The following is a 16,117-nucleotide window of genomic DNA, read 5'->3' as shown; positions in this document are numbered from 1 at the left end:
CGCTTTTATATATGTGTACTTACAGGCCACAACAACGTCGCTCTTCTCACTGAATATGGATCCGGCATCGTTCTTGGCAATGCATTGATAGCTACCCGCATCCTCGCGCCGGGTGCTGTGGAAGCGATAGAACTGGCTGGACGAGAAGTCGCCCACGGGGACGCCATCCTTTAACCATCGATATGTGGGCTGCGGGTATCCTGTAAATATATGGAGAAAGAGAAAAAGAGAGTGAGTGAGTGAGTAAGGAGTACTGGGGGAGAAATTCTTTAATAAATATCCCGTGGAGAGTGAAAAATGGAGAGGAGCTAAGGGTATCTCGTACATATCATTAAAAACATGGCTTTATTTGATTTCCACTGACAAAGGAACCAGAAATGGCCAGTGACGTGGCATAAAGGTTAAGTCTAAGGGTTGTATAATTTTAGGGAGATGAAACGATTGATATTATTCTTTGATATTAAATAAAATAATAATAAATTACAATAATAAAGCATAATAATAAATCACAAAAATAAAATTAAATGGAAAATATCTTGAACTTTGGTATATGGAAATTTCAAGAATTAAACTTTAAATTTAAATATCAATTATTATCGATAATATATCAGAATATTATTATTTATCGAAAATATCGTAAACTTTGGTATAAAATGTTTAAAATTATTGAAAAATTTCGCACTCAACAGATAAATATCGATATTATCGTTAAGATATTAGAAAATTCATATTCTGACGTATTATCGATATTTTTATATCGATATCGATACAGTATCGATATACAGATATTTTCTGATATTGCTAGTAAGCTTTTTAAATCTTGTAAATTTTTTTTGAATATTTTTTTTATGATTTTTATATATATAATTTACCTTTTTTCTTTAATATTAGTTTACTATATCCTCAATCCCTTTAACAAATTATAATTTTCCACCCTTGTTAATACTTTAATCTTAAATTATTAATATTTTTAATACATTTCATTCTATTTTAAGCATTTAAAATGGGAGCCCTTCTGATCTGTTGTAAATGAAAATCGGAGCAAATCGATTTAATCGATTAATCCCATTTAAATATTCAGTACATAAGGGCTTAACTGGCCAATTTTTTGTTTCGTAATCCATCAATTATAAGTTGTCCCCCCTCCTCTACTGTTTAATCCCCGCCACTGAAAACGACCGCACAAAGCGATTAAATCGCATGCTGGCCCCGGCCAAGTTTCTACCTCCTGCTCCATCTCCTTCTCGTCATAAAGGGAAGCGTCGCCGGCAGGGCACAAAGGACACATTCTCCTGGCCACAGTTGGCTTCATTTGTTTGAGCTTCCCGAGAAAAGTTACAGAGAAAGGATATGGGATATGGCAAGACCTCTCTCTCTCTCGGCAGGAGCCAAAGTGGTAGCTCTCCACAGCTCATTCCGATTTCATTGCAGTCAGCCAGTGGAGCCAGTGAGCCAGCCAGTCGACCAGGCATTTAAATTAAAGTTGATTTATATGGGCTTGGGAAACTCCCCTGGCGGAATGGAATTGCAATTGGAATGGCTAAACAAAAATTACATGTGACCTGAGGGAGGAGAGAGAGAGGGAACAGCAGGGCGGTGGAACCGTTGGACTAAATGAAAGTCTGAATAAAATATGCCGTTCGCCTAACTGGCCCAGGATGCAACAGGATTGAGTGCACATCACAGGACGGCGGACGAGACGCAGACGGATGGCCGGAGGCCCAAAATCCGGTCATCAAGGCAGGCCCCCAGTCTCCCCCAAAAACCCAAAACCCAACCCAAAAACCCAACGGCTGTCCCATCAACGCTTTTGCAAAGAGCTCAAGGAGGGTCTGGAGAAGCAGGTTGATAAGAAGGATGGGCTGAAGGTGTTGGCTTGGGTGTAGCCTGCCAATACCCTGTACTCTTTCTAGAAATAATAATGCCAGACGGGGCACTTAATTGAAATCCTTTTCCAGGAACTAAACTTGTTTCTGGCCTTGAAACTTGGCCTTTGGGTTCAATTTTCTTCTAAATTTCATGCTTTCTAGGGTAGGCTTACTTTTTCAACAAATGTTCAAGGAAATTTTGGTTTACTTAACATAAAAATAAGCTAAGAATGTCTAGGATATATTCGAAGTTCCATTAACACACTTTCTACAAAGCATATCCTTTGTTTTAGTACAATTATAACTCAAACAACAGATTCTCTGTTAAAAGAAACTCCCCCCCTAAGGCACACTTACAGGGTAGCATCTAGGACCAAACGTGGCCAATGGCAATGCAATTCAGTTCATTCAGTTTGCAGACAAAATCGAATTGAGCCGAGTTAGTAGCGAAACTGGAAACTACCAGTCGAGAATAGGAATCAAATGGAATCAACTTGAGAATAGCTGGGAGAAGGCGGCCAGCAGCAGCAGCCAAAAGTTTCTCAAGTGTTGGCCAAAAAAAAAAAGAAAAAGAAAAAGAGAAAAAAGAAAATATCCAAGGATAAGAAAGCACACACAAGGATGGGCAAAAAAAGAAAAGGAAAAAAGGACCAAAAGGCAAAAGTCTATTTGAGCATTTTGGGCAATGACGCTGCTATAAAATTACAATTTGGGGAATTGTAAGGCAAATACACATGGACACAAGCACACACACATGGCACAAGGACACCAGCAAGCTCACACATCAGAGTGCCGTTAGTCAACAGCAAAGGAGGAGAGCAACAAAAAAAATAAAAGAAAGAAAGTAAGCGAAGAAACAAACATTCTCCAGCGAAATGTGTCAGCGCTAAATCGAAGCGAAAGCCCAATAAGCAGAGAAAAAGATGGAGAAAAGAGGGTGAAAAGGAAAGAAGATGAGAGAGAAGAGCTGAGATAAAGGGGGAAAGCCAAAGATAGTCCCAGACGGACCCTAAGTCGAGAAAGACACTGCCAAAAAGATCAAAGATCGCTCAAATCAAAGAACTTAGTTTGTATTATTATTTTGATAGTTTTTTTTTAAATGTAAAATGAACTTAATATTATTATTATTATTAATATTTTTTACAATTCCCAAGTCATTTCTTAATGTAAATATATTTTCAAGCATAAAAAACACAAGGATTTTATACAGAGAATACAAATATTCAAGGAAGAGCCATCCCACGTTTACTCTACTCTTACTAGCAATTTGCTGCTAAAAGCCGTTGGGAATTTTAATGCATATATATATATATATATATATATATATATATATATATATATATATATATTTTTTTTTTTTTTGTATGTATAAATATTTTTTATACTATTTTCGGAAAACTTATAAAAGAAAAATATTTAAAAAATATAAAAAATATAAAAAAATTATAAAAAATATCTTAATTTTTGATTTCCCATTTAATCTCTTTTTATAACCTTTTTCTCTCAGTGCTTGCCCACATGTGCAAGTGCCACTAAGCGAGCGTATGTGCTAGTGTGTGTATTTGTGTATGTAATGAGTTTTTAATAACTAAACTGACAAAAATCCTTTAAGACCAAGCCATACAAAGTCACTCCTGTCACTCCAAGCGTAAGGAAAAAAAAGAAGAATTTAAGGCCAAGCCCAAAAATAAGAAAAATAAGACGAGGGGAGAATGCAGAGAAAAAAGACCCAAAGGGAAGCCAAGGAAAGCACAAATTTACATTCTCTCTTGGGAAGAAAGTCAATCAGATAGTAAAAAGAGACTTTTTTTTTTTTTTTGGTAAACCGAAATCCCAAATGGAAACGCAGTCACATATAACATTTCATTAAAAAAGAAACAAATTTTCTGGGCTAGCAATTATTTCTTGTATTTAGATTTAAATTTTAAGAAAATTTAAATTTTGTAAAAATATTTCTAGAGGTTTTAAGTATATTTTTTAGGCTTGTTTAATTACCTTTAAAAAATTCCAACAAAAAACAACACTTTATTTAAGTTGATTGAAATATCAAACTAAATAAAATGTCCAAAATTGCCTTACCAACTCTTGCTTCTTTGAGAGCTTCTTCAATTTATAATCTTTGGAAAATTCCTAACTTCTGGAGCCCGTAAAAGTATGCTAAAGTCACAACCCCAAGTCATTGCCATATTTCCGCTGCGTTTTCTTTGGCGGAAAAAGCCACTCAATCAGCCAACCAGCTAGTCAGTCAATCAGTTAGTCAATCAATCAATCAGCCAGTCAGTGTCTAAGCCAAACTGCATATAAATAAATTCAATAAACAGGCAAGCGCAATGCAACAAATTGCATTTGTATACACAACTCTGCCTCTCTCTTTCTCCCACTCCTCACTCTCTCTCTCTCTCTCTCTCTCTCACTCTGTGTAAAGTCAAGGGGAAATCCCCGCATACGGAAATTGTTTGATTTGTGGCCAGTGCAAAGCCCATCAAAAGCTACGCGAAATCAATTGCATTTAGAAGCTGTCGGATGTAGGCAGGATATATATACAAATACTATATATATATAAATATATAGTGTAGGTAAAGTCTGGCAGCGAATTCATAAGTCCCTCGATGTGCCCTCGAATGTTTGTCAAGCCAAACTCGCTGTACTCTCTTTACATTTGGGGGAAAGTTGAAAAGTCCATTTGCCAATCCGTCAACTTGGACACAACTCTCGACCCAAAAGATATCCGATCAGCTCATCCTGCTCCTGCCTGGGCCTAAAATCCACAAAAAAAAAAAAAAGCTCAGGCAAACACACACACACACAGTGCGTATCCTTTGTCCCGTCAGTTAGTCAGTCAGTCAGTCAGTCAGTTTTCCGTTGGATTTCATTCGAGTTCAGAGGTCGCTCTAAAATCCGGACAAAGGAAACGAGCCAAAGCCACGTTTGGTGACCCGAAAATTGGCTCTCTTTAACTCTTTAACTCTCTCGAACTGGAAAACTGATTTTTAAAGTCTTTAAAAATTGTAGTTAAATGTGGTTTTTAAGTGAGAGCCTGGAGATATAAGTATATATTCAATAAGTGTTATTATATAGGCTTGATTTATTGAGGAAAATATAGAAAAGTGTTTATATAAATATTATTTATTACAATAGTTGATATTAATCGTTTTATTATTCATATTTATATTGTTTATTAACTAATATTAGTGTTATTAATATTTATATTATTTATTCTGTCTTTATCTATTCATTTATTTTATTATATTATCATTATAATTTTTTTATTATTGTATTAATATTATGAATAAATATTAATCATAATAATACTTATTATTAATATTTAAAACCAAATTTCCAAATTTTTTAAAGGCTGTATATTAAAGGATTTATTTATTTTTTATATAAATATTTATTTAAATATTTATTTATAGTACCAATTCTTGTATTTCCTAAAAATATATATCCCATAAAAAACATTCAACTTTAAATAAATAATAAATAAAACCTTTGATTTACAATCTTAAAACCTAAAAAACTTTTAAATTCCTAAAATACTTGTCCTACATTTTTTCCCCATATATTTTGCGGCACTTGAGTGTATATACAAATCATTATTATTCATCATGATTTAAGGCCATTTGTCTTTTCTTGTGCACTAAATTGTGGTGTTACTTCTTGCACATCTTGTATTATTTATATATACATATATATACATCCAAATTGAGTTGTTTTTCTTTTGTTATTTTACACGTGTTTCCACAGCTTGTCTTACACAATTTTAATTTGCCTTTAGAGTAGTTGGTTCTTTCCCTTCTATTGTTGTTGTTGTTTTTGGTGTTTTTGTTGTGGCTCTGTGGCAACTCTGGCACATGTTTGCTAAATTATGCACAGTGCAATGCGCTGACGCCTTTAAACCTGGCAAAAAAAAAAGAGAACAAGAAAAACAACAACTAACTAACGAGACACGAAAAATCTTCAAGTATTTCTTTTTTTCTTCTTTAGGTTATTTTTTTTTAGGTTTTCCTTTAGGTTATTTTTTTCTCTATTTTTTTTTCTAGTCTCAGGTGAGTTTTGTGTGAAACGAAGTAAACTTTAAAAGTGCCTGAAAGGCTTTTTTCTTAGCATTGTGTAGCTGGCGCTGCACTTTTTAGCTGCACATTTCACTTTTATGCATTGGCCTTTTGTTTACACACAATTTTCCTCTGCCTTTCCTTTGGCGAAATACCGCAAAATAAGAAAAACAACAATGACACCGAGGAAAATTGGATTTCCTGCTTAAAAAAAATAAACAGTTAATTATGATAAGGAATTTGTACTCCCACAGAAATTCTCTGATTATCAAAAAACCTTCGAATATTTTTCCTTTAGTTCACGTTTTTTCTTTTCTTTTGCCTAAAATTTGTCTTGGGAAAAACTCTATTTGCATTTGTAAAGCTTTTCCTTTGCCTGGCCTGGCAATTTTTTTCATAAACTGTCAACAGTTCTTGCTTGATTTTTTCTTGTACAACGTATGTTCATCTTTAAGTAAACACAATATCCTTGTTTTGTCTGGAATCCTTATTTGTTGGGTCTCCATTTCAGGAATATTTTCCCAGAACTGCCGTTGTTGCTGCTGCTGATGATGCCTTTACATATATCGTATTCTTTCTTCACAACACATTAAGCAAAGCCATCCACTTTAGTCTAAATGACGACACAAGTAGAGAGCTGCATATAGGCATATCGCCTCAAGACTCCTTTTCTATCTCTTTCTTGAGCCCAGTTTCTGTCTCTTTCTTGGGGTAAACAACAGGCTAAACAGCAGCACAAGTGTGAGGGAGAGAGTAGAATGAGAGAGAGAGAGAGAGAGGGGGGGGGGAGGACAAAAAAGCATTGCGACAAAAGGCTGCAACAAAAAACAATAGTTTGCAATTTTTGCAGTTTACCTTCTGTATATTTTTTTTATACTTCTTGCTCTTCTAGTGTTTTTTAACCATACTATTTTTTTTATACATTTTTTTTTTTAAGGAAAAAAGAAGCTGAAAAAGAAGAAGAAAGGCCTAGAAGTAGAAGAAAAGTAGAAGAAAGACTTTAAACACGCACAAGTCTCTCTCTACAAACTGTTGGCCCCTTTTCTTCTTCGGTTTCTTCTGGCCATGTTTATATACATATATATTATTTATATATATATATATATTTTTTTTTTGCTTTTTTCTCCTTGTTCGACACATGTTGGGCTTGCACAACATTGCCACTGAAAACGGCTTTTGTTGTTGCCATAAAAAAGCAGTCTTTGTTGCAACTGAATGCGCTACATTTGCAAAGAAAAAAACAAAACAAAAAAAAAGAAGGAGAAAAGAAGAAGCCCCATATTTGCCTACTCTTTCTTGCTTTTCTTACCCCCCTCCCCCCCCCCATTCTCCCTTTCCCCTTTTCTCTCACTCTCTAATGCGGCCTCATCGCATTTCATTTTGTTGGCCAGAAACAATTCCACACACACTTTGCTTAGCTTTTATGGTACTGATGGTATTCCCCATAAAGGGAGAATATAGGGTTTGCTTTAGGTTCTGGTACAACCTATTATTCTACCATTTTACGATTCAAACGATTTTTCAGAACTTCTCGTGGTCTTAAAGAAAAGATTTCCTTTTTTTTTAGAATTTCTTAATCACAAAATGTATTTCGAAAATTGTTTTTAAGGCTTAAAAAGCAAAAGAAAAGCTAACTTGAGAAAGTCAAAGTTTGAATACCCTTGAAATATACAATATATTTTGAATTTTGAATATATTGTAAATTTTTAATTTATTGTAAATTTTGAATATATTGTAAATTGTGAATATATTGTAAATTTTGAATATATGGTGAATTTTTAATTTATTGTGAATTTTGAATATGTTTTGAATTTTAAATACATTGTGAATTTTGAATATATTATGAGTTTTGAATATTTTGTAAATTTTATATATATTGCCTCAATTTCCAATATATTATGAATTTTGAATATAATGTAAATTTTGAATATATTTTAAATTTCGAATATTTTGTGAATTCTGATTTAATGAAACTTAGACGTTATTACACCCTTTCATATTTTTTATAAATTTCTTCCCCTTGATAATAAGTTCTTTAAAAATAAATATTCACCTACAAATTTGACTATTTTTTCCCAATATTAAACTCTAAAAAACCCAACTACCCATTATTTTACAGGATATTCCCGTAGTAGTTTCCACCTTTAAGGAACCTACATACCTCCCCCTGCCATTCCCAGGGCTATTCTCTTGGTGTTTTCATGATTGTCGCGGCACAAAACGCGAACAAACTTAAGCATCAAGGGCCAAAGTGAGATGGAGAGAGTGATGGGAACTTGTTTTACTTGAGAGTTCCCTTCTCCATGGCCACGGAAAACACTAGGCAAAAAGAAAAAACTAAAAGGGGGAAAAACCAAGGAGAAAAATTGCTACCAAAACACTAAAAAAAAGTAGTATGTGAGAGGAAAACTTGCTTGTGGAAAGAGGAGCATCTCTACCACCGTCTTTCCAGTGGCAGGAACTACTGCAACTTCAAGTGGTTGGAGGAGAGGATGGATATATGTGCAAGTGATGACAGCTAAAACCGCCAAAGTGACTGAAAGCGCGAACGCCATCGTTGTCGCTTGTTGTGGCATGTGTGTGTGGCAGCAACAACAACCACAACAACAACAACAAACGCCAAAGAGCAGCTAAAGAGATTTGCATTTGTTTTTATTTTCGTTCCTTTTCTCCACACACACTCGCTATTTTCCCTTTTGTTAGGGTATTCAAATTTTAGTTAGAAGTTTGCACTGTATCTCCTTCAGTGAAAAGTGTGTACATTATTGGTTAATATTAATTATAATAGATAACCCTTACAACAGAAAAATAAAAAATAGTAAAAGTTTATAAAAACGAGTATAGAAGACGAGCGAATACTCTCAGAAAGACGACGAGTTTAAAACTAAGGGACTTTAATTTGGTAAGCTGTTCCAAGTTGGTTTTTAAAAAAGGTAATAAATCTGAATACTTTATTTAAAATATTTAAAAATTATAATTTTTATAAAATTTCTTTTCAAATTACACATTGCAAAGGGTATACAAACTTCGGTTTCCTGTAGCTAAAACATCACTCCCTAGTGTTTTTCTCTTGTTTTTTTTTCACTGTATCTCCATCTCTCTCTCTTTCTTTCTGTGCTTTTTTTTTGGGGTTCCCCGCTTGCAGCTTATGCAAAGTGCATGGCTCTCGGGTGCTGTTGCATAGATCCCCATAAATGCGCACACAACCTGCCCGCTCATGTGTTTTGTGCGTGTGTGTTTTTGCTACTCAAATGTGCATCAAAATTCAAGCGACAACCTGAGGAATTTTTTTTTTTTTTTTTTGGGAAGGTGGTTCCTCTCAAAAGGCCAGAAAACCATCAGCGATTATGTCGGAAAGCGGCCAAAATCACTTGGATTCTGGGGGTTCCTTTTATTTGCTAAAAAAAATTTACAATCTACGATTTCTATTTATTTGTTAGAAGGTAATAATTATTAGTTAAAAAATATATATTTATTTATTAATTATTTAGAAATATATAATATTATTTAATTAATTATTTTAAAAATATATAATATTTTTTTAATAATTTTTAAAATAAATATATAATATTTATTTAATAATTATTTAAGAAATATATAATATTTATTTAAATATTATTATTAAAAATATTATTTTAAAAATATATTTTTTTGTTTAATAATTATGATTTTGCAGAAAAGAAAAGTCTAAACAATATTGTAGATTTTCCAACTTTTAAATAAGTTTCTAGGTAATTTTTTAAACCTATTTTCTTAACATTTTAACTCTTCTTTAAAAACAAAATTGCTTAAACTCCTTGACATCTTCTTTAATACCCTTGTTTATTTTCTAGAAAATAACATTTTGAAAACCCAAAGCCAAAATTTGGCTAATATAACTATGAAAACCTAATCTGGGACCCAGCTCAAAGGTCGATTGCTTAGATCACCATTTAACCTGATTTCAGTCATTAAATTAGGGGTCACAGGAATTTGACTTTTAGCTAGCGCCAATATTCCCTTTAGCTGTAATTTGCCAATTAAGGCACAACAAACAATGAATATATATATCTATATATATAAATGCCCAAAGGCAGGGACATTTTCACGACTAATTTTGTGAATCCGCCGTCCATAAAACACAAAAGCACGGGACTTTGAGACAGAGACCCCAAAAAAGGCTGTAAACAGCAGAAATTAGAAGGAAGAACCAAAGGACGAAGGACGAAGAGCGTAGGAAGTTCATAACATTTCATTCTCTTGGCTTTTTTTTTGGGTGGGCAGGCCAAACATGACCGAAAACAATATGAAACCGATACTTGAAACTGTCAAAAGCAGGACAGGACAGGACGAGGAGGAGGCCGAGTAAAAAGCGCCGCCAGGAGGAAAAATATTACGTGTACCTGGAACTTCGGGGGCCACCTGGAACCCGGGAGACTCACGTCCCGGACTGGACGGCACACGCCCTAAAGCGCTCAAAGGATTACGCGGCGGACGCGTCCTGGGATTGGTGGTATATGGGGGGAGATTCGGAAAAGTACAAGAAAGACGGCCTCGGCCTCGGTCTCGGCCAAGGGAAACCTCATAAAAGTTATTGTTTTTCTACTTCATTATCTTTCAAAAGCGGGGGGAAAAAAAGTGTTTTCGTTTATGGTTTCATTTTACACACGCCTCTCCTCACTCCCCCCATCCTCCTCGCACGCAGGATCCCGCAGGACACGCTTTCAGCTTAGCTGTCAGGCGCTTTGAGGGACAAGTGTTGCGTTTAGAACCCTCGCCGGGGCATTAGGAGGGCTCCTACGGGCTGGCACACCCACCCACCCTGGTGGGCATTATGTTGTCACACCGCTCCTTGTGGTCACACAATAAAATGTGTTTATGGCGGATTATTATCCTTGCAACCATCGCATTTGATTCGTTTTTAGCGTTTAGCAGTGCGTTTTGTAAACACTTTATTGGCTGATTTTTAAGATAAGTTGGGTACTTTCGGTTGTGACTTGTTATTCTCAAGTAAATTATGTTGTTTTTAAGTATTATTTTGGTTTTCAGTTATGGGAATTGTTTACTGGTTTGGCTTATTTTGTAAAATTAAAGGAAATTGGTTTTAAAAAAGTATCATTCTTGCTGTATTTAGTATGAGCATGATGTTATCGATTTTAAATCAAAATATAGTTTTATTTATCGAGTTATTATCGATATTTCAATTAAATTTTAACATTTCATCGATTTTTATTATTTCTGTATACATTTATTTATATATTTTCGATAATATAATAACATATTGGATAAAAATGCTTAAGTAAAATATATTCTTTAAATTTCATTTCTTTTTTAAAAATTTTTTAAATATTTTTCAGTTTCTCTTTGTTTTTTTAGTTACTCCTTAGAACCTTATATACCCCTCTTTAAATAGTGTTTTAAGTAACATTTTCTTGGACTTACCCAACGCATGACACTGTAATATCTTGGTGCTGCCCTCGCTAACAATCGACCCCGATGACGATGGATGCGTGGTGAATCGTGGTGCCTGGAGTTGCTGCTGCTGTTGCTGCGGTGACGTTGGCGGCTGTTGCTGTTGCTGCGAAGGAACCAGCTGCTGCTGCGGCTGCGGATTGGCATCTGCAATAAAGGGAAAAAGCCAAGACAGAGTTTAGTTCATGTTGTCAATGCTATGGGGGCATAGCCTTTGAGGAATTTAATTATGGTCAATGAATGCTACTAGCCACACAAACAAAGAGAGAGAGAGAGAGAGAGAAAAGGCCAATGCTGGGGCAGTTGAAAATTCTGATTTAATAATAAGCAAGATCAGTGGTTTTTCCGTAAAAAAAAAAAAATCCGCAATAAACGCACGATAAAACCGTTGCCGAATCGAACATTAACCGGATTTACTTAAAAGCTTCGCACCCCCTCGAACCATTTCGTATGGCTCTGGCATAAATCGAAGGGCTTAAAGATGAAAATGTTTGATTTATGGCAGGACAAAAAGAAGAAAAACAAAAGCCGAATGGAAAATGCGAACCCCTCCGTATATATGTATATATCCCCGAGATCGATTGCACTTGCATTTTATTTCCCATTTCTGTAAAGTGGGGGAAAAAACCCCCCTCTACTATCCTTTATTTTTTGCTTTTCTGGTTTCAGTTTTGGATCAAGTAGGAGGAGGGCTCCAGCTCCACCAGGTGGTGGTGGAAGTCGAGCAGGAACTACAACAATATGGCAGAGGGCACCACACACAATAAATTGCAGCTTTAATAAATAAAAACATTTCACATATTATTTCATTTTGTGTAAAAAATATTAAAACATACATTTCCCGAATTTTTTTATTATATGCTTTTTGCTTTATTTTTATTTACATTTTTATTTACATTTTTATTTGCAATTTTATTTACATTTTTATTTAATTTGCCCCCGCAAATCGAACACAAAACTGAAACCGAGAAGCTCAAAGGAGGAAATGTAGTGTAATAAAACAAAACAAAGCCAAAAAAACGGAGAAATAATATTAAGGGATCACACAAAACACGAATATTTGATGCCCATTAAAATAATAATAAAATAAAAATAAAAAAAGAAACTGGTAGAAAAAAAAAAACTATAAAAAGGTATTTGCAAAATTCAAATGAGAAACATTTTTATTGAAAAACATTTTATGCAACTCTCTCAATAAATCGGGAATACCCCAATGTATTTTTTCCTTTTTTTTTGCCCCATTACAAGTACATATTTTGCAGTTCGGTTTGTGGGATTATAAATTCGTTTTCAATGCAGACACAACACAGAAACTGCCATATTTTACAGTTTTTGTGTGTTGTTTAAATTATTTTTCATAAATATTTTGCCATTTGTATGCATAGATATATGCTATATGGTGTTACAATGATATCAAGAGCAATTATCAAAGGAGTCGAAATTGCCAAAGGAATCGTAACTGTGTAACTGTTGTGTCATCGCCTCCGTTGATTCGAGGGGAGAGTAAATTATTCAGGATATACAATGGCATATGCATGAGATGGTTACCAATAAACACAATTTAATTGGTTTACACATTCCCCCAGCTGAGGAGGAGATGCATTTGATGAAGATACATTTATGGAAATACATTCTATGGAGTTACATTTTATGGAGTTGGAAATGAAATAATTGGGCTTTCTCCAGCAAATGCTAATTAATATTCATGTCTTACAAATTATGTAAACAATTTTGACACACACACAAAAAGGAGGCAAAGGACATGCTTTAAATTAATTAATTGATAGGGGAAATATTATGAGAAGAGGGCTTCAAGTTCTTAGTTATTGAAACCCAAGTGGGTTGTTATTAGAATATTTTTTAAAATTAATTAAAATTAAAATTTTTAAAGAGTTAGAAAATGGTGTTTAATGGAGTTAAACACTTGAGGTAAATTTCTCATTAAAAATTTAAATTATAATAAATTACTTTTAAATTTTACGTTTAAATTACAAATTAAAATATTTAAAAATATAAAAAGATGTGATTTTAATTTTTATTAAGAAATTGCAAATTTAAAAAATTTATTTGTGAAGAAATTTATTTAAAAGAAAATTTTTATTGATAAAAAAACAAGTTTAATTTATAGCCAAATTCAATTTATATTTAATAAAATAATTTCTAATAAATAAATAAAACAAACCAAACCAATTTCAGCTGCTCAACAGGCTTTAGAAACCAATAATATCTGCTTAAACCATAACCACTATATAGTTAAGCTTTATCCAAATGTAATTAATGCATGAATACTCTCTCTATGTTTGACGGACACAACTGTACTTTCCAAGACCACTGAGCCCCCCCTGTGTATAGTGTGTGTGTGTGTGTGTGTTGACAGGCAGCAACACTTGGACAACAATCTTGAAACCGCTAAGGATGCCAATCAATTGGTCAACTGCAGCATTCTGACCCAACGCAGTTGCTGATCGCTAGGCCTTGTGCGAATAATGTCGATTTCTATGATGGGGGATGAGGATGAGGATGAGGTTTATGGGTACACTTTGCTAAGTGCCGATGGTGTTGATGAGTGCACATCTCACCAAAGGCGACACCCCCCGTTTGAAAGTGTGTTGTGTTGCCCAGTTGTTCTAGTTGTTGAGCCCTTGTTTGGTTTCAGCCCGAGTCAATGACGCTTTGCCACAGGCTACCGCCAAACCCAGTCGGCCAGAGGCGTTTCCATGATGACGGACCGATGAGTGACCAGACATCCAGGCACTGAGACGAATGTTTTTTTTTTCAACAGGTCGATATTTTTTTTATTATTAAAAAAAATCGTTTATTTTTTAATTAAAAAAAAAAATAATAATAATAATTTCTAAAATAAATAGATTTTTTTAATTTCTAAAATAAATTGATTTTTTTTAATTTCTAAAATAAATCGATTTTTTTTTAATTTCTGAAATAAATACATTTTTTTTTATTTCTAAAATAATTCGATTTTTTTTATTTCTAAAATAAATCGATTTTTTTATGTCTAAAATAAATCGTTTTTTTTTTATTTCTAAAATAATAAATCGAATAAATAAATCGATTTTTTTTAATTTCTAAAATAAATAGATTTTTTTTAGTTCTAAAATAAATCGATTTTTTTTTTTATTTCTAAAATAAATCGGATTTTTATACCCTTGCAGGGTATTATAATTTCAGTCAGAAGTTTGCAACGCAGTGAAGGAGACGTTTCCGACCCTATAAAGTATATATATTCTTGATCAGCATCAACAGCCGAGTCGATCTAGCCATGTCCGTCTGTCCGTCTGTCCATCTGTCCGTCTGTCCGTCTGTCTGTTTCTACGCAAACTAGTCCCTCAGTTTTAAAGCTATCTGAATGAAACTTTGCATATAGTCTTCTATATGCTCTCACTGCTATATATGTCGGAACGGGCCGGATCGGACGACTATATCATATAGCTGCCATACAAATGTTCGATATATTTTTCGAAAAAAAAATATAACTTTGCTGTTTTTCAATATTTTTGCACCATTTTTTAGATGTGGCCATTATATATTAATTCTGAATTTTGGTAAAAATTTTATGAAAATCGGACGACTATATGATATAGCTGCCATAGGAACGATCGGGAAATTAATAGGAAAAAAATTATTGCTTCGTTGTTTTTCAACGTATGTTTATCTACTCTGAGATATAAGCTTTTTTTATTATTCTAGAATTTTGGTAAAAATTTTATAAAAATCGGACAATTATATCATATAGCTGCCATAGAAGCGATCGGTAAATGTATAAAATATGTAAAGCTGGGAATGTAAAACTGTAACTGTCAAACTGTAAACATAATAAGTATAGGTAAAATGTAATGAAACTCTGTTTTCTGAGTGTTTTCAGCATTTCAATCTATAATATAAACATCGAAACCAATCTGCAAGGGTATACAAACTTCGGCGTGCCGAAGTTAGCTTCCTTTCTTGTTATTTCTAAAATAAATCATTTTTTTTTTTATTTCTAAAATAAATCTATTTTTGTAATATTTTAAAATAATAGCTTTTTTTTTTTTAATTTATCAAAAGTATTTTAGTAAATTGATTTATTTTATTTTTTTGAAAAATTTTTTAAAATTAAAATTTAAAATTATTAAAAATCGATTAATTAATTATAAAATCGATTTTATGTTCAGCTCTAGTTTAAATTTTTCGCACTGTGCTCTGCCATTTGTCCTGCCGTCAAACAAAACAGGCGTTAAATTGCCATCATCGAGGTGGGGAGTAAACATGGGCAAAAAGGGTTAGATGAAGATGTTGTTGTTGTTGCTGTTTTTGCTGTTGTAAGGGAGATGTGAGGTGCAGCCAGGTGGAAATCTCCACATGCACTCCTGTCTCTGGCACGCTCTTGTACAGGTTTTGCTTTGCTCTGGTCGAAGGTTAGCTTTGGTACTTCCCCCCTTTTGGAATTGGCATTACCTCCCCCCCTCCCCTCTCTCTTTCCACCAAAAATGTTGGCTTTTGTGGTTCTCTGCGCATGCGCAGCCCACCGCGAATTCCATTTTGCAGGGCTTCTCCATATATCGGACACTTGATATGCTGTGGCAGTTGCAGGTCGAACGACCTTCTTGGCCAAGCTTATAGGGATGGCAAAAAAAAAGAAGTCTACGTGAAGTATCAGTAAAGTAAAGTATCAATGTATCGATAAAGTACCGATATTTAAAGCGAAATTCAATATATAAATCAATATTTCAATTTTGGGATATTAAA

At 33.9% G+C, this 16,117-nt stretch overlaps 1 protein-coding gene across 5 annotated transcripts in view; it reads right to left on the bottom strand.

The window, feature by feature from the left end:
- Positions 1-16,117, bottom strand: part of sdk (sidekick cell adhesion molecule) — a 101,985-nt gene that overhangs the window by 32,764 nt on the left and 53,104 nt on the right. For all 5 annotated transcript variants that reach the window (XM_070287998.1, XM_070287994.1, XM_070287996.1 and 2 more), the window contains exons 3-4: positions 11,345-11,521; positions 24-200 (exon numbers count right to left, since the gene is read on the bottom strand). In XM_070287998.1, the coding sequence (XP_070144099.1) occupies positions 24-200; positions 11,345-11,521 (354 nt within the window). The remainder of the gene's footprint in view (positions 1-23; positions 201-11,344; positions 11,522-16,117) is intronic.

Source organism: Drosophila kikkawai, chromosome X (assembly GCF_030179895.1).
Source record: "Drosophila kikkawai strain 14028-0561.14 chromosome X, DkikHiC1v2, whole genome shotgun sequence".
NCBI classification, from domain to species: Eukaryota; Metazoa; Arthropoda; class Insecta; order Diptera; family Drosophilidae; genus Drosophila; species Drosophila kikkawai.
Note: the sequence above shows the minus strand (reverse complement) of the source record. Positions and strands in the feature narration are given on the sequence as shown.